Raw genomic sequence first — 18,600 nt, 5'->3', positions numbered from 1 at the left:
GATTTTTGGAGATTGTAAGCCACCGAGAGAGTTACAAAGTGCTGATTGCAGGTAAGTTGAGGTTTTGTCGTCTCGTGTGTTATATAGGTTGTTTGTGCTAGACTACGGAATCCTCATCAGCTGCAGTTTCCGCTCACCAACACAGACTAGTGACGACTGACCGATGACCGACCGGTTTATCCGCAGGGCTGAAACCCCGCAAACGATCACATTGAGCTGCAGCTGAGTCGGTCCTTGCGACTCTCCGGCTTGTGTGAGAGGAGAGCTATATTCATCCACGTCAATCGGTATTGTACCTGGCACAGAGGGTCTTCAGGCGTTCCGAGCTGCGAAAAACATCTGCACTTCATATTCCCAGGCAGTCAGGATTGAGGAAAGGTGCTCAGGGCTTCTGCATATACCTTACACAAGTGCATTTGCTCAGCTCATGCAGACGGCAGGTGAGAAAGTCACGAGCTTGGAAGGTGTGAGTATATGGACAGAAAGATTGCATGCAGTAGTCAGAGCAGACATATCAGAGCTCCTCAGCCATAGCATCCAAACGGGTCCAGCCCATCGCTCGCTTCCTGCAAATTGAACCACGAAATCCACGCCGTATAAGGGGTTCAAAAAAAAAAACACCTCGCAGCCAGTACTCACACGTATCGCAACCACATCCCTCAATGCATCAAAGAAAAACAGCCCGGGTCAATATAACCCTCCCATCCTCTCCCATCACTCAACCCAGCCTCTAAAATCCAAAACCAACCCCCCATCCATCACATCCTCCACCCCTCTCCCAATCACTCCTTATGAACAACCAACCAAACCGGCGGCAACTCCCCTCCCCTCCTCCCATTCCACCCCATATCCGCCAACGTCCCCAACCCCTTCTCCTCCCCAAACTTCACCGTCGTCCCCTTCCTCCACCTCCCACCCCCCACCTCCACAACCTCCGTAACACACCACCCCTCACAATCCCCCGTCTTCAAAACCCGTTCAATCACATCCTTGACCCGGAAATTCGTGGCGACTTTGAAAATTTTGAAATTTAGAGATTTTGGGGGGGAGTCGTGTTCCCAGATTTTGGTGGAGGCTTTGGAGAAGATGTGCAGCATTGTGTGGGAGGATTTGGAAGGGAAGAGGTAGTTTGTTCCCGGGCGGAGGGTCGGGGGAGCGTAGGCATTGGAAGAGGCGACGGTGGATGGGGCGGGAGGGGGTTTGGGTTCGGAGGTTTGGGTTGCGATTGTGAAGGTGTGGGATGGAGCTTGGGAGCAGGGTTTTGGTGGTGGTGGTGGTGGTGGTGGGGAGGCGGCGAGGAAAGGTTGATTGGGTGGGAAGCAGTAGGCTGGAGGAGGAGGAGGAGGAGCAGTTTGGTAGGCGATTTGGTGGACTAGTTGTGGGGCGGACATGGCTGGGATGATTGGGATGGGGACACTTCCGGGTGGTGGGAGGTAGCCTTGGTCGTGACGCCACTGGTATGGGGCGAAGTTCATGGGGTCGTTGTGGGGAGCAGCGAGGATTGATGGTGAGGCTTGGTAAGTTGGAAGAGCTTTGGGTGGTCGAGGTGGTCGACTGTGTTCGGATTGCTTCGATAGCTTGATGTGTTCAATGGGGAAGATTGACCATTGACTTATAGGTGTTGGAAGATGGGAAATCTGAATGCCCGCCAGCACATGGCTGGAGCAAACAATGGTGAATGGGTCATGTCGGTTTGTGCTGAGCAACGTGGTCGGTCAGGCGAAGCCCAAACGCCATGAGGCATTCCCGAATGAGCACTTGACGAGATCGAAGACATCCGCTTTAGGGAATGTCATGCGCCGGATGACTCCAGCAATCTTGACGTGAGCAGTGCGGTCCCCATGGCGAGGGTGCGGGATGTTAACGCGAGATAGCACAGTGGCGTTCTCGTGATATGCCGATTCTGCATGTGTACCCTGTGCTATCAATGTCAAAGATGAGGCCAAAGCATGCCGCACCTTGCAACATATCTTCTCCTGAGTATCTCACCACTATACCTACACTCCTGCAACGACAGCAAGTCCGCCGTAGATCAGCTTTCGTACAGCATAGAAGCTGCCCTCGTTTTCCTTGGTACGATAGGCTGGTTGCGACAACCCGCCCTGATGCGTCTCCACCTCGATCCTACCCGTGGCCGACTTCCGCACCACGACTGTGCTGTCAATGAGAAGCGTACCTTCACCACGGAACTCTGCCGTGTGGCCCGAAGCTTGCATCAACCTTCGCAAGTCAGCGAGTCGCAAATCTCCTACGTGCACCGGTTGTGTGACACGCTGTTGTGTCGCAGTCGCTGATGTTGCTGGAAGGTCGAGCACGGGCATTGCTGGAATGGCGACAGACTTGGACTCTTTCTCAGCCTCATCGTCCTCCTTTTTCTTCGCCAGCTTCTGCTTCTTTCTTGCGGCCTCCTCTTCAGCTGGACTTGATGTCTCAATCGGCTCGGCATCAAGCCTGCCAGTCAATGCAACAACACCAAGACCTTTGACGTTCTGCCAAGTCAGCTTCTTCACCAGCTGTCGGCTGAGCTTGAGCGTCCATGCGTTGGTATCGACACTGGCGTCCACAGTCTCACCTATAACAGGAGCGAGCACATCTGCCGACTTCGTCTCGCCCTCGGCAAGCAGCTGTCGGCACTCGTCAGCAAGTGCTTGTGTCTCGCTAGTGTCTCCAGATATCAAAATGAGCTTCCGCGGTCTGATCAGCGGTATCAACATCTGCAGATCACGCTTCTCGTGAAGACCGGAGAAGTCGATATGGGCTATTCGGAGCTGCAGTGTCAAGCTCCGTTCTACAAACACAAGCTTCTGCGGTCGCTGCTGGTCCACAGAGTCTTCTGGCTCGTAGTCACTTTCGCTGTCACTGCTCTCTTCAGACTCAGCACCATCGGCACCTGCCACGCCAGCTCCGTCATCGGCAACGCCAGTAGCACGAGCGATGAGAGCATCGATGTCGTCGGGTTCTCGTTCGACCTTGGCAGGTTTTGGCGGCTTCTCTTGTTTCGGCTTCTTCGCGCCCTTCTTATCGGCGGTGTTGGCCACATCGTCCCATTTGCGTTTCTGTCCAACCGCTGCTTCGCCCTGCTTAGCGCCATCGCGCATGTCAACACCGTCCACATCGTCTCGCTCTTCAGCGCGGAGATAATCTTCTGGCTTGATAATGTCACCATAGTCATCATGCTTCGGCCGCCGCGACACGAATGGAAACATCTTCTCCCGACCACGCTTATTCCGCACGTCATAATCGTGCACGTTCTTGCTCCTGATCAAGACATTGATGCCTAGCTCTGCCTCAGATACACCTGCCTTTCGTTTATTGCTTTGCGTCATCTGAGCAGAAAGATTCAAGGCGCGGCCTTGATGTTCTGGGTCCTCATCTTCATCTTCCGAATCTGACGATTCTTCGGCTTCCTGATCGGCGACTTCCGTAGTGGTTGCATCGTTCTCGGTGTTGTCGCCGAGTTGGGTGCTGTGTAGCTGGCGTTGTCGCGCGGCGTATTGCTGGTACAGGGCGTCTTCATCTGCGGTCAAGTCTGCAACTGAAGCATCGCGCAGGAGGATTGATTTGCCATCTGCGCCCACCACTTTGGCGCCTGTCTGAGATATGGATTTACTGCTCGCTTTCCACGCATCTGCCAGCTGAGTGGCAATGCTCGAATGAGCGGCCTGGCTTTGAGAGATGCTCTCCGTCAGCACGACCAGGTTTCGAGGATCTGCTGAGAGCTTCTCCAACGCCTGCCGCGAATATCCCCATTCCATCGAAGCATCGCTCGCGAGCATGATACAAGGACTTCTTCTCCGCAGCGCACGATCAAACTGCGTCTGACGCTCAATCTGCTTCACAAACTTCCAGTCCAAGAGATTTGGCGCCTTATCATCATCCCTCTGGCCCTTGTTCATGGCACGCTCCGCATCCTGAATGATGGTGTCGTCCATCCACTCGAGCATGCTCTGCAATTGCCTAACCGTGCTTGTACTGCTCTTGCTTGCCATATAGATTTTCGCATTCCTGTAGGTGTCCGCATGCGGTCCACTGGTGTTTTCGCGCCAGGTATGATTGAGAATGAATGCGAGCTCTAGCACTCTTGCGCTCGAATCGGTCGGTATGAGTACTTTTCCACCTTGTGCTATTGTTTCTCTTATCAGGCTGATGAGCGTCTCGTCTCTCTTCTTTCTAGGCAGCACATCTGTCTTTTCTACGCCCCTGCTGCTGCAGACCAGCGCTGTCGGCCTCCGCAGTGGCTCGATAATTTCTGCACCTCCACCAGCGCCGCTCCCACCCAGCCACGCCGCTCCAGAAAGCAGATTCTCCCTGCCCTGATTCCAGTCTGCAGCATATACGATGCTCTCCAAGCTGTGTTGTATGTGCCATATTGTGCCACCAGGCGTGTGTCCTGCGCTGTAAGCCGTGATAGTGAGGTTGCCCAGCGGAGGACTCCACGGGCTCGGAAGAGGTTGGTGTGGCTGGGAGTACTTCAAAGGATGAATCGCGCTGAAGTAAGTTGCGACTTCTTCCGCCGTGGGCGCGGGGAGGAGGAGATTCGGCGTCGCATTCGAGTTCAAAGGGCCAATACTGGATGCTGGTATTGTGATCGCTGCCGATGGGCTGGAGGCGTAGATGTCTGCTGCGAGGGTCCTGCCCAGATTGACGACAGGTGTAGTCGCATAGACAGGCACTTTCGCGAAGCCAGGCACATGTTTGCAGCAATGCGCATAGGCTCCGATGTGCTCAATGGTCGCATGGGTCAGAAGGATCACCGACAGCGTCGAGACATGCTTCTCCAGCGCCTGCAGCTTTCCCGTGTCGAATGTCTCGTCCCATCCAACATCGACCAGAATCTTGACTCCTCCATCGAGCTCGAGTAGTGATTGTGAGGCCGGCGAGGCTGTCTGCGCGCCCAGGAGCGGCGTGAAGTTGAACATCGCGTCGTGTTATCGTGAGGGCATTATCGATGGTGGTGAGTAACGCTTGAGAATCGATGTATCGAGCATTGAAGCCTTGTTGATAGCATATCGAGACTGTCTTCATGTGAATGCGCGAAAGTGAAGCTGGAACCTTGCGATCGGCCCGCGAAGACGTGGTCTGTGTGCATTCGATCGGACCGATGTGCAGCGGAACTCCCTCCCTCCCTAGAACTGCATTGTCAAGACGCGAACTATCCGCACAAATGCGATGATCGATACAGTGCTGGCCTTATTCTATACACTACTCTAGCAGCAGGATTACTGCAAAGTCCCTCGGCTTCTTTCGAAAGCTACGGACTCTACCGCGTTAGATAAGAGGATCTACGAGTAAGGCTCTCTAGGCTTGTACTAACGCTACCCTAGCTAGATACAGTGCGATTAAGCGAGATAGCGGACGGGAGTAATCCCCGTAAATGGCAGCTAGCTTAAAAGCGTTAGACGTAAACTTTTTAAAAGTATAGATAATTCCTTTAGGTAGTACGCTAGCTTTAACTAGTTAGATCCCGTTTTTAGAGATTACTACCGTCCGCTATCTCGCTTAATTGTACTATAGAATCGATAGAGGCCTTTCTTAATATCTCGAGCCTAATAGTAGCGCTTACTAATTAAACTCTCGGTATAGCGTACGATATAACCCCTACCTACTAAAGCTAGCGATTTCTAATACCGAATCGAGATTTAATAGTAGCCTAATTGTTAGGGCTAAAGAGGCTATACGTAATTAGTATATAACTAGGCTAAGTAAAGCTAGGGTCTTATATTAGGGCTAAAGAGGCTATACGTAATTAGTATATAACTAGGCTAAGTAAAGCTAGGGTCTTAGTGCCTTAGGCAGGGCTTAGCGCTTAGCAATAGGCTAACTTGCCTGCCTTCCTCCCTCTCCTCCTAGCTTCTTATCGAATACTACTCGTACCTACTACTACCCTATCTACCTACTAATATACCCTTCTTATATAGTATTCGATCTACCCTTTAAGGGTAGTAGCTAGATAGTTCTTATTTCAAGCTTTTAGCGGTATAGCTACAAACAAGACTAATCTAACTATATTACGCCTAAAGAACGGGACCTATACGTACTATTCTATCGAAACAACCGTACTAATTATTAAGCAAGGCCTTCTATACGGCCTATTATACTAAGTTAAGTATACTAGACCGATATCTACTAATTCCGCTATATCCGTATCTTAGGGGCTAATAATATATTATTAGTACTATCCCTTATTATAATAGCCGGCTTATTACGAAACAACAATCGCGGCGCCGCTAGCAGCGCTAGCAACGACAATGCTAGTAGCATAGTGCCTACTAAAGTGCCTACTAAAGCACCTGCTAAAGTGCCTCCTACTAAAGAGCCTACCGGAGAGCCTACTAAAGAAGAACCTATAATTCTAGGTAATAATCCGGAATTGCCTATTAACAACATTCTTAATAATATTGTTAATCGACGATATAGCTAACTAGCCTTTAGGCCTTAACTATTAGGGAGACTTTAAGAAGCTACCTAAAACAGGCTTACTGCCCTACGTTAAGAGCAATAGCTAAAGGATAACCTCCTCGAGCTCCGTCGCCTTTAGGAAGCCCTAACGACTACTACTAAACCTATAGTAGGACCTTCTTTACTACCTATCTAAAAGAAGGATGCTAAACTTAAGGACTGCACTATGTTTAACGGATCTAGTCGCAAGCAATATAACGACTATATTCGTAACTATAAGCTTAACTAGCGAAACGCACTAAGGGCTCTTCTAGACGACTATTTATTAGTTGTCTACGCTATATAGTATATTAATAGCGACCTAAAGCGTACCTAGGATAACTATTTCGATTCCCTCGATAATTAAACCGCTATTTAGTAGCAAACCTATAAAACCATTATACTAGACACCCTTAGTAACCCTATACTAAGGCAACAATATACTTAGGACCTATATCTTCGAGCTAAATAAAAGACTAATTAATCGGCTCGTTTATTCGAGGCCTACTTAAAAACCCTTAAAGACGACCTTCCGCCTAAGACTAATTCTATATAGATCTCCGAGATACGCCTAAAACTTAGGTAGGAACTTATCCTCGAATTAGACCGTCGCCGTATATTCGAATAAGCTAACCTAATACGCATTTAATTTATAGTCGAAGTAGAAATAGCCGAACGAGCTATCTAGCTCTAATAACGACTAGAATTAAGGATCCGACTAGCTAGTACTAACCGTAGTAACCGTAGTGCCCGTAGGGGAAACTAAGGTTCCTACTAAAACAATAGTACTAATAATAGGAGCAGTAACAATAACCGTAGAAGAGGCTGTAGCCGTCGGCTATATAGAGGAGGCCGTAATAGGGGCCGTAGAAGGGGCTCGTATCCCTACAATGCTAACCGCTCGGCTAATAATAGTAACAATAGCTACGGCAACCTACTAACCGGATTGAAGTGCTTTAACTATAATAGTACTAGCTATCTCCTAGGCTAATACGACAAACCTAGGGATTAGGCCTAGATTAACCGTACCTCCGCTAAGTATAAGAAGCACCTCTTAGCCGCTAACGCTACCCCTATAGGCTAACCTTCGAAAAAAGAGTAAGCGCCGTACTAACTATTAGCCTTATACGGCGTAAGACTATCGATATTGTACTAGCTATAACACGCTCCTACCTTGTATAGGATACGAAGGGCACTAACTATTAAACTAAGGTTATACTAGATCTAGGAAATTTAGTTAGTGCCCTTATTAGCTATCGCCTAGCTAAGCAATTAGACCTTCGATAACTGCCTAGGACTAGCCTGCTAACCCTTGCTTGGTTCAATAACGCTCGGCACTTAACCTATAGGGCCTACTATATTCCTATAGTTCTAAAAGACGACCTCGGAAATGAACGTCTACTAGACTTTACTGCCTACGTAGTAGATATAGACAACCTATATAGGGGAGCTACTATTGTTATTAGCAACCCTGTTCTTAAGCACTATACTATAGTTATAGACTTAGGTAGTTAACAATAGCGATTTAGAATCGCTAGGAGAGAGGACATTAAATACATCGATATTAGCGAGTGTCCTAATAATATTAGGGTCCTATTTATTAGCAACCTAACCCCCGCCTTAGCTAATCTAACTACCGACCTACTTAGTAGTAATAACGATAAACCTGTGCCCCCTAATAGCATAGACCCTAATTAGCTTGCTCGTATACTAGAGCCTATTCGAGAGACCTATATTAATGTATTTAAACACTACTTAGTATCGACATTGCCTATATTTAAAGAGACGGATTATAAGATTAATATTATAGAGGGCAAGGAGGTTCCCTTTAGTCCCCTCTATAACCTTAGTAAACGAGAGCTTGCTATATTGCGTAAGTATCTAGAGGAGAACCTAGCTAATAGCCGGATACGGTATAGTAACAGCCCTACTAGCGCCCCTATCCTATTCGTACTAAAGAAGGATAGTAGCCTACGCCTATATATCGACTATCGTAGGCTTAACGCTGTTACTATTAAAGACCGCTATCTACTCCCGCTTATTAATAAGACCCTTAACCGCCTTTCTAGTACCTACTACTACACTATATTAGATATTAAGGACGCCTATTACCGCATCCGTATTCGCAAGGGCGATAAATAGAAGACAGCCTTCCGTACTCGCTATAGCTATTTCGAGTACTTAGTTATACTATTTAGGCTAGCTAATGCCCCTATAACATTCTAGTCCTATATTAATCGGGCCCTTTCGGGCCTATTAGACTATCTCTATATAGTTTACCTAGATAACATCCTAGTTTACACACATTTACCTAATATTATAGAATACTAGGCCGTAGTACGTAAGGTCCTCGACCGCCTACGAGCCTATAGACTATATTGCAAACCTTCTAAATGCACCTTTACTACTAAAGAGGTATCCTTCCTTAGCTTCCTCGTATTAACCGAGGGTGTTAAGGCTAATCCTAATCGGATTAAAACAATTACTAAATAGCCTATTCCTACGTCTATTAAGGAGCTTTAATCGTTCCTCGGCTTCGCTAATTTCTACCGCCGCTTTATTAAGGGCTATTTACGGCATATAATGCCCCTAACTAAGCTTACTAAAACTAAGGCTAACCCGTCTAGGGAATTTAAATAGACTAACAAGACACAAGCCGCTTTTAACGGTCTAAAGAAGCGATTTACTAAAGTCCCCTTATTGCACTATTTTGTACTAAGCAAGCAGATCCGTATTAAGACTAACGCTTTACAGTTCGCTATATCGGCTATTATATTATAGCAATCAGATAAGGACAATTACTAGTACCTAATTGCCTTCTTTTTACGAAAGATAATCGATATAGAGCGTCGCTACGAGACCTATAAGTAAGAGCTCCTAGCTATTATCGAGGCCTTTAAGTATTAGAGGCACTATCTCGATAGTGTATAGCATACTATTTAGGTCTATATAGACTATAACAACCTCCGTAGTATTACTAAGGTTACTAGGGTTATAGGTCGATAGGCTAGATAGGCCGTCTACCTCGCCGGGTTTGATTTTAATATATTATATCGGCTAGGCGTAAGCAACCCTACTAATAGCCTATCGAGGCGACCTAATTACGATAGCGAGACCTAATATATTAATTCTTTGTTTCTAACCCTATAGTATAAGATTGCTATAGCCCGTATTGTTAATAAGCAAGCGTAGGATAAGCGGACTTCCGGACCCCGCGGCGGCAACAAATACTATAGCGGAGTTGTCGTTCTTCTAGTATACGTTAGAAAGGACGTAGATCGCTCGAGCTATAATAACTCGATTAAAGACATTGCTATCTATAGTAATAGCCTATATAGCGATAGTACTATAGAAGAGGTTATAGTAGTTCCGGCTACTAGTACTATTAGATATATATAATACGTACCTCGTTCGATAGCGAGGGTGCTATTAAATAACCTTACAAATAGGGATAGTTAATCGTTTATAGATAAGCTGTTACGTACTTAGTAGAGGGACGCCTTTGCTATCGAGCGTATTAATAAGCTTATAAGTAGACGGGCGACTCGATCTAGTAAGAGTAATAACAATTAGTCGATCGACGACAAAGGTTACTTAAAGTTTAAGGGCAGATACTATGTCCCCGCTAAACAATCGATTAGACAAGAGCTTTTAAAGAGGCACTATAATAGTAAACTCGCTAGTTACTATAGCATAGAGAGGTCGCACGAGTTACTATCGCGTATATACTACTAGCTAAATAGTAAGCGGTATATAAAGGAGTATATATAGACTTATATAGTATACTAGCGAGTTAAAGCACCGAAGCACTTACCGTTCGGCGAGTTGTCTTCGCTCCCTGTTCTAAAGAAGCTATTTGCTAAGCTAATAATAGACTTTATTATAGGCCTTCCTCCTGCTAAGCGTAGGGGCAGTAAGGATATATATAATGCTATCCTTATTATAGTAGATCGATTTACTAAAGGCGCTCGATACATCCCGGCGCGCAAGGATTAGACTACTATTAATATAGTAGAGGCGCTATAGACTAACATCTTCTGCACCTATTAGGGAACCCCTAAGGGGATAGTATCTAATCGTAGATCGATACTAATATCGCACTATTAGAGCGAAATATACCTATAGCTAAGACTAAAGCATCGGCTATTAACAGCCTTCTATCTACAGACTAACGGTCAAATAGAGAGGCAGAATGCTACCCTATAGCAGTACCTACGCAGTTATATTAACGAGAACCCTAACGACTAGGTTAACCTCCTATAACTAGCTAAATTCGTATACAATAACAGTGTCTACTTATTAACTAAGGTGTTACTATATATAGCTATAATAGGCTAGAACGCTGCTATACTATAAGACCTACTATCGCTCGAGGCCGAGCGTAAGGAAAGGGAAGCGCGTTAAGTACTAGAGACACTAGCGGCGATAGAACGTGTCTAGAAGATGCGAGAAATCTATACTAAGATAGCTAAGAAGCTAACAAAGGCTTAAGAGTATTAAAAGGCCTACTACGATAAGCGCTATATACCGATAACCTTTAAACAAGGCGATATAGTTATACTTAGTACAAAGAACCTCCGTATCCGTAAATACCTATTACCTAATAGTAAAACAAGACCTAAGCTCGTACCGAGATATATTAGCCTATTCCGCATTCGAGAAGTTAAGGGCTCTTCCGCGTAGGCCTACTAGTTATAGCTTCTACCCTATTATACTATCTATAATACCTTCTATATATCCCTCCTTAAACTATACTACTAGCGCGAAGGCGATAAAGCGCCTGCTAAGTTAGAAGAAGTCTTAGCTAATAGTAAAGAACTGTAGTCTATAGAGCGTATACTAAAGTATCGGACTAGATAAGGTAAGAAGGAGTACCTCCTAAGATAGCAAGGCTATTTACCTAAATAGGACTCGTAGGAGGCTAAAGACTCTTTTAAGGATATAACTAAGTTATTAGACGAGTATTAGACTAGTATAAAGGACAAGAAGAAGGTTAAGAGGCTATAATATTACTATTAGGGCCTAGGATTAATACTACCCCTAGGGTGCTATTAGCTAACTAATTAGAGGCAAGCAATTGTTAGCAACAAAGGATAATAAGACTATACTACTATAGTAGATACGTACCGAGCGTTAATAAACGCGCTATAACTATTAACTAATCGCCTACTCTTTTAAGGAATCTACCTCTTTACTAGCGTACCCTATAAGACCCTCCTCTTAGCGCCCCTCTTATTCTACGTCCTATCGGAGCCCTAAGGCCTAGGCGGTCGATAGAGGCGGCGCGTACGCGTAGGCGAATAGTATTAGTAAGGATAATAGTAACGACGGTATTACGCTTATACTAAAGGGCGATACGGCCGGCGCGGCTATATTAGTAACGGTATTATAGAGTATATTATTAGTCGAAGAAGGAAATCGAAAGTAAGGTAAAGTTAGCGCTAAGACGACTAGCGCCGCTATTGTTAATATTACTTGCTATTATTACTACGCCTATAGATATAACCTTACCTATACTACGAGCCTAAGGCACCTTTAATTAAAACTTTAATTAAAACTTTAAGCCGCCTAAAAGATTAAGCGACTAATAGACTAACTAAAAGTAAAAACTATAGAGCTAAGCTAGCCGGGGTCGATCTTGCGAATAATAGGTTACTCCTTAATCTATCTAACCCTTTAAGCGAGGCGAATCTCTACTACTATACTTATAATAGCCTTTATTTATAGAAACTAGACGAGCTGTGTTTTTTAAAAGATAAGATAAGATTAATAATCGAAGGCTACTAAACCTAACTAATTAGGGCTAGTAAAACTACGATAGTAAATAATAGCCCTCGTAATAATAAGAACAACCCTCGGAAGCGGACATTGCTAGGTCTTTTAAGAGTAGACGTAAAGAACTCGGTACGATATTACTTAGAACGGAGGTAGGGCTGCAATACCTCGTACGTCTATCTATTATAGTAGGGAAGACGCGCTCGTATTGTAATTAGTCGATAGTCCTCAATTCTTGTAGTTATATATTACTTTATTATATATAAGGATAGCGTAGTTAGAGTTAGACATTATATTAGAAGGTAAGGTTTAATATAGTTATATAATCGGTAGTTATACGTTCAATTTAGCGCGGACTAAGCGGCTTATTAGACCTGCTAAGTTAGTAGCAATAGAGGTTGCGACTAGAACAAAGACCGGCTATAAGGGCGCGGCCTTTAGAAGGGAAGCGTATATTAGGGCTAAAGAGGCTATACGTAATTAGCATATAACTAGGCTAAGTAAAGCTAGGGTCTTATATTAGGGCTAAAGAGGCTATACGTAATTAGTATATAACTAGGCTAAGTAAAGCTAGGGTCTTAGTGCCTTAGGTAGGGCTTAGCGCTTAGCAATAGGCTAACTTGCCTGCCTTCCTCCCTCTCCTCCTAGCTCCTTGTCGAATGCTACTCGTACCTACTACTACCCTATCTACCTGCTAATATACCCTTCTTATACTAATATCGACGAACGAAATAAAAAGAAATATAACTAATAATATAAATTAAGAAAATTTTCTAGTAGGAAATCCTAAACAAGCCTAAATAATAATATTAACGCCTTCCTAAAATTAACTAACGGTAATCTCTTAACCTATAGTAGTAATAATAATACCCTATCTAGGAAAGTACGATTCTTCTAACCTAGTAATAAGACGAAGTAAATTATCCGGGAATATATTAGCTTAACTAGCTAGATAGTCGGAAGTCCTCTACTCCCTACTAATACTAGTAGTATTTTTTTCTAATAACTCTAGTTTTTAGAACGAGTTAAAAAGAGAAAAAAAGGGATATATAATTTAAGTTAACTTAAAGAGAAAAGTACTAGGTATATAGTAAGTTATATATTCCTTTAGAAATAAGTAAGTTACTTTAATAGTTATCCGCTTTTTAGAGGTTATATCTCGACTTTAGTATCTTCTATACTTACCGAGTAAGTAAAGTAAAATTATCCTCCTATAAGAGATAAGGTAGGTAGGTAGGTAGATATTACCTTTCTACTAATCGGAAATCCTAATAGAAGCGAAACTTAAGGCCTCCTCTCCTATAGCTCTTTAATTTAAAGATCCTAATAGGTATTATAAGAACTAGTTAGAAGTATAATTAAAAGTTAGTAGATTAGAAAGAAGTAGGTTAGATAGATAGATAGATAAAGCGAAGGTAATATAACCGATTAAAGAAGTAAAAGAGCAATTACAAATATACAAAACCCCCTCATTTTCGCTCTCCTAATAAACAATAAATCTGAAGTTAGCTTTATTCACATGCAAGATTGAAACAAACGAAACAAAAACGCCATGGGTCCTGTGTAACCCTTCCCTTCTCCTTTTCGTACCCGTCCGTCACTCATCTACAATACCCCTTCCCTTCAAATCCCAGCCCAAGGCGGAGGCGCACGTTTCTGCGGCCCAGCCGTAGCCTCCGGGAAATTCGTAGTCGTGACAGCCGAAGGCGTGAAGACACCATTATTCACAAGCCAAGCGGCGGCGTTGAATTCCGAGTAGAGTTCCGCGACGCGGAAACCGTATTGGTTGTCGGGGTCGGGGCGGGTTTTGAGAACTGGAAAAGAAGAAAAAAGGTTAGAATTCGAGAGGTTGATGGGATGGGATGAGACTTACCACCTAAGCCGACGACTGGGATGTCGTTGGATTCGGATGCTTGGCCGTTGGCAGAACGGGTTGTTTTCCAGCGTGTGGAAATGGTGTCGCAACCTCCCCACGTCCCGAGAGTTTCGAATGGGATGAGAGGCTGGGCTCCTTGCGCAGCCATGAAGGCTGCGCGTCCGTCGAAAGTTATGGCGTCGACGACGAAAGGGTAGTCGTTGCCGCGGTTACGGATGATGTTGACGGCGGAGGAGTAGTCGACGAAGTCTTCGGTGAGGGCTTCGAGGGCGAAGGGGTCGGAGTAGTTGGTGATGAGTTGGCGGAAGATTTCGGCGCCGGCGGTCCATTGTTCTGGTGTTAGGCATTGGGTTTCGGGCTCCTGGTCTGGAGGGCAGTAGGCGTGGCCGCGACCTTTGCCTTTGCCGCCGTAGCTTTGTCCGCGCCATTCATTCTTCCATTTGCCGTCTTGGTCCCAGCCTGGTGCTGGAGCGGCGAGGACCGTTGTGGCGAAGGCAGCGGCTGCGAATGCGAGAGTAGCGCGCATCTTGTCGGGTGTGTGGTGGAAGCTGATTGGGTGTTACTGGGAAGGCGGAGGGTAGTGTGTGTTCCGATATGTCTGCCGAAGCGAAAGGTGCTGTTGTGTAGCGATTGAATGTAGGAAAAGTCGAGCTGTGACCAAGGCTCGAGAGAGATGGTGAGGAAGGGTTGGTGCGAACGAGCTACTCTTAAAATGTACCGCGTGCACAGCAGCAAGCGACTCCACGAGGCACCTCCCTGCAATGAGAATAGAAGTGGGCTCAGACCCGCAGCCGCAGTCTTGGCCAGGCGATCAAGGAATCAGGCGTGTGTCGTGATGTTGCCGTTTCCAGCGTACCAAGAGTCTGACAGACTGCACGATCAAGTCATGCACGCGCCCGTAATCGCATATGACAATTCTCCGATGCACCATCGGACAACATGCGCTGTGCTGTGCTCCCAGACATCTCTCATCATCACTGCCATGGTCTGCGTCCCATCAGCATGCGAGGGCTGAGCACATCCACCTCCCAAGCGTCTTCCGCACGTGACGTGTGCGATGGGCGTGCGCGCCATGTCGATTTGCCAGCAAGTCCGTGTAGGAGCAAATTCTGATGACTGCCCAGATCCGGCTCTCCAACTGCGGCGCGGCGGGGCGGAAGAGGAAGACAGCGAGCAGTGGCCAAGGAGATGTGGATGTGCCGAGAAACTTGGCGAGGGGGCACTTCGGCGTTTTATAGTCGATGACATGCTCGGCCGTACCCAGCCAGCCACAATATTGCAGACAAATTACAATCCGTCAGCTGGCCATGTTTCTTCCGTATTATGCAAAAAGCGCATGAAAACACAACGTGCTGCGAACCGGTGGCGCGGTGTGTGCAGTGGTGCGAATGGCTCGGGTGTTACGCCAGAGTCTGGCCTCGCTGGCAACGAACGATTGCAGCAATCCGCATGCAAGGAGGACTTAATGCACCTCGGAAGTGTCAGTTGTTGGGCTCTGCTGTATACTGAAGCATAGCAGGTGGACTTGATTTTAGGCGTTTGGGGAGCAGAAAAACCTTCTGCAGTGCCGACCAGGGCAAGGACAGACCCCATGGTCAACTGCACCATCGCCAAGAACTACGCGATCTTGATGATGAATAATGTCACGCCTTGTGGAAGAGTGGAATCTCCCCTCAAATTTCCTTCCTGCACTCCTATCCTCCCTCCTTCCGCGGCCAGAGAAGAAGTCTTGGAAAGCAAAGCACAACCGAATCTGAATCTCGCTTCTACTTGATAATGCGATGCAATACCCCTTCATTTCGCTTTTCTAAAACCCACCAAATCAGAGTGCCTTCAAGTGACTTCTCCTTGGTCCCGAAGGGTCTCTATGCGCACAGCATCTGTCTAGACCACCCTTCACACAGGAAACAATGCCTCCTTCCATCCTACAGCTCCCAGACAATACCTACATGTACCTACACATGTCGTGCAACGAAGAAGGAATAAGCAGGGGAATGCATGTCGTAGGGCTGCTGCTGACCACGACCCAAAGTTTTTTTTTGTACATATTTGACAGCAGTACCGAACCGAAGGCTGAAGGCTGAAGAGGTACAGTAGTTGTCATAACTAAGCCGGCATCACCATCCCCTTTTCTAGGATGAGTGTGTGTGCTGTGTTGTTGCTGACAGGCTTGAATTTTTTTTTTCAGGCGTCCTGTTCCATTTCTTTCTCTTTCTTGGAAACCAAGATTTGCTGATCAAGCAGCAGTTCTGGAAATATCTTTTTTTATTTCGCCAACAAGTAGCACTGCAAAGAACGCTATCGCTAGCCATCTCACCTCATCTTTTGCAGCTGTAGGTGGAGGATCTTAGGGTCGTCGTGTGCTTGGTGGCCAAGCTGTTGTTCCTTTGGTGGTCGTTCTGGCCTGAAGCTGGCGGCTTCTGTTGTTGTTTCACGTACTGGCGGAATCCTGTGGAGTGGTCAGAGGTATATCGCGTGATTCAATGGACCGACACAGAGAGGGGAGGATGTGGGAATTGAGGCGATTGATGCATGTCTGGCTGGTGCAAATAATCTTTTTCCAGCCTATTTCAGCCCTACACATTCCGCAGATGGATACTTGAAGACTCGGTGAGGGAGAAGCATGCAAGTTCAGTCCATCGATATTGAGCCAACACTTCCACCCTCGATCCGAGCTTCCCCAACGCTCTTCAACGCTCCAGCCATAACATCCTCTCCCGACATCGCAGCCAGCTCTTCATCGCTAACATCCTCTTTCCCCTTCGGCCATATCGCGCGCCACGAGCCTTGCGCACGGACTGTGATCGATCGACCGTCGCGTGGTATCCAAGGCGCCACAAGCTCGACCTCTTTCTCGACCATATCACCTGGCGCGATAGTAACTAGGGCATCGCGAGGTGGAGGTCGTAATCGATTCAACTTCAGCTCTGGGCCAGGGATTGCTTCTCCAGTGCTGGTGTCGCTGAGAGACAAGACGCCGGTGTTGAGAGCTGAAGGATCGATTGGCGTGTCCCATGTGAGCAACGTGAGCGGCGTCGCGGTGTTTTTGTTCTGAATGGCAACATGCACTGTCGGCGGGTTGATCGTCTTGCTTCGCGAGAGCGTGACTATCAGGTCATCGGGTGTAGGCATATCGCTGAGCGCTTGGAGTTTCGATGGAGCTTGGGAGCTGTCGTAGGCCGTGTTGGACGATAGACAGTAAATGGTCGCACAGGCTGCCAATACGCCAGCGATCACGGATATGATGCGGGTGGGCATGAGGTTGTCTCGTTGTGAGGACTGCTGGTCTGGTGGATGAGCGAAGGCTTGCAAGCGGTCTCGCTTCAGATGAGGGAAACGCTTCGAGTAAGTGAGTGATTCTCAAGTAGCTCGACCTACACGGTGAAGTGAAGTGACACGTCGCGCATCGCCCTGTGATGCCAGGTAGTGTTGCTCAAGCACACGATGTGTTGACCAGCGTTTCGTTGTACTCCTGCGTGGCCTCGCCATACGTCTCGCTACATGGCCGAGAAGTCTGAAGGGCAGCTTTTGCCGCTCCAGCGCTTAATGGCGCCTCGTGGCTCGGTGTCGCTGCGCTGCATCTCACACTCAATATGCGTGGTGTACTTGGCTAGGTTTTGTTTGTTTCACCATGCACCTTCACGCGCACGTGATTTGGCGATGCATGCCAAGCGCGGCTGTCCACAGTCTCTCCTGAGTGCTACACCTCCTCCGCCACTGCACACCACACCACACCTTCATCCGACTGCTGCCACTCGGCTTGCCGCATCTTGTGTTCTTTCGGCTCGGCAAGGTACCTTCGAACGGATGTGAGACACGCTACACACACAGGACTCGGATCTCCTTCTCCAACAGGAAATCTCTCGACCTCAAATGAGAATATCGCCGGCGAAGCGACGCCCACCTGCGGGTTTGACGATGGACTTCCATCTCAAGCGCTCATTCGTCCAGACACTCTCTCCGGGCACACTCGCCGATGCACTCCCTGCAACAGACAGAGTGCCAACATACGACCGTGCTACCTCACATACGCACGCCAACTTCACTTGCTTTGTGGTCCGCAGCGTTGATCTGTCCAAGCTGATCCATTCTCCCTACTTGCCAAGAGCACGATGGGCCCTTTTCATTGTCACTGCTTGCATTTTTACCGCCGCGCATCTGCGCAGTTTGACGCCAGCACACATCTCGTGGCAATGCTTGACTCTTTACCAAAACTGCCAAGTTAATCCTCTGCCTCAGATCCCTCCTGGAACCTTGGTACATCTCGACCTTCCCAAATCGACTGGATGCATCTGAGACTGCCTCAGCCTTTCGCATGCGCATCATCAAAATGTCGTTGTCTTCGTGCGGTGGTAGCCGCTGGGCATTGTCGCACACAACGCCGCGGCGCAGTAGACAAACAATGCCCGATTCTTGGTGCCACTGCTATAAAGGTAGGTGATACACTTTGACAGCTGCGCAACTTGAGCCCTCGCTGTCATACCGCAACGCCTCATATCCTACGGTGGCCT

At 47.0% G+C, this 18,600-nt stretch overlaps 4 protein-coding genes across 4 annotated transcripts; all 4 read right to left on the bottom strand.

Annotated features, from left to right (window-relative positions):
* Positions 1-782: 782 nt before the first annotated feature.
* On the bottom strand, positions 783-1,475 carry MYCFIDRAFT_81333 (uncharacterized protein; the record flags this gene model as incomplete). Its single annotated transcript, XM_007930302.1, has 1 exon — positions 783-1,475. One exon carries the CDS (start codon positions 1,473-1,475, stop codon positions 783-785), a length of 693 nt encoding a protein of 230 aa, XP_007928493.1.
* Positions 1,476-1,997: 522 nt separating this feature from the next.
* Positions 1,998-4,919, bottom strand: MYCFIDRAFT_140021 (uncharacterized protein; the record flags this gene model as incomplete). The annotated part of the gene is made up of 2 exons (XM_007930301.1): positions 1,998-2,813; positions 2,919-4,919. 2 exons carry the CDS (start codon positions 4,917-4,919, stop codon positions 1,998-2,000), a joined length of 2,817 nt encoding a protein of 938 aa, XP_007928492.1.
* An 8,667-nt stretch (positions 4,920-13,586) lies between these two features.
* Positions 13,587-14,745, bottom strand: MYCFIDRAFT_87993 (uncharacterized protein). Its single transcript, XM_007930300.1, has 2 exons — positions 14,087-14,745; positions 13,587-14,027 (listed from the first exon to the last, which is right to left on the bottom strand). Exons 1-2 carry the CDS (start codon positions 14,613-14,615, stop codon positions 13,837-13,839), a joined length of 720 nt encoding a protein of 239 aa, XP_007928491.1. The 5' UTR covers positions 14,616-14,745; the 3' UTR covers positions 13,587-13,836.
* A 2,074-nt stretch (positions 14,746-16,819) lies between these two features.
* Positions 16,820-17,170, bottom strand: MYCFIDRAFT_8780 (uncharacterized protein; the record flags this gene model as incomplete). Its single annotated transcript, XM_007929688.1, has 1 exon — positions 16,820-17,170. A coding segment is annotated over one exon (351 nt), but the record flags the coding sequence as incomplete, so codon positions are not given.
* Positions 17,171-18,600: the final 1,430 nt, after the last annotated feature.

Source organism: Pseudocercospora fijiensis (genome assembly GCF_000340215.1).
Source record: "Pseudocercospora fijiensis CIRAD86 unplaced genomic scaffold MYCFIscaffold_6, whole genome shotgun sequence".
Classification (NCBI taxonomy): domain Eukaryota; kingdom Fungi; phylum Ascomycota; class Dothideomycetes; order Mycosphaerellales; family Mycosphaerellaceae; genus Pseudocercospora; species Pseudocercospora fijiensis.
Note: the sequence above shows the minus strand (reverse complement) of the source record. Positions and strands in the feature narration are given on the sequence as shown.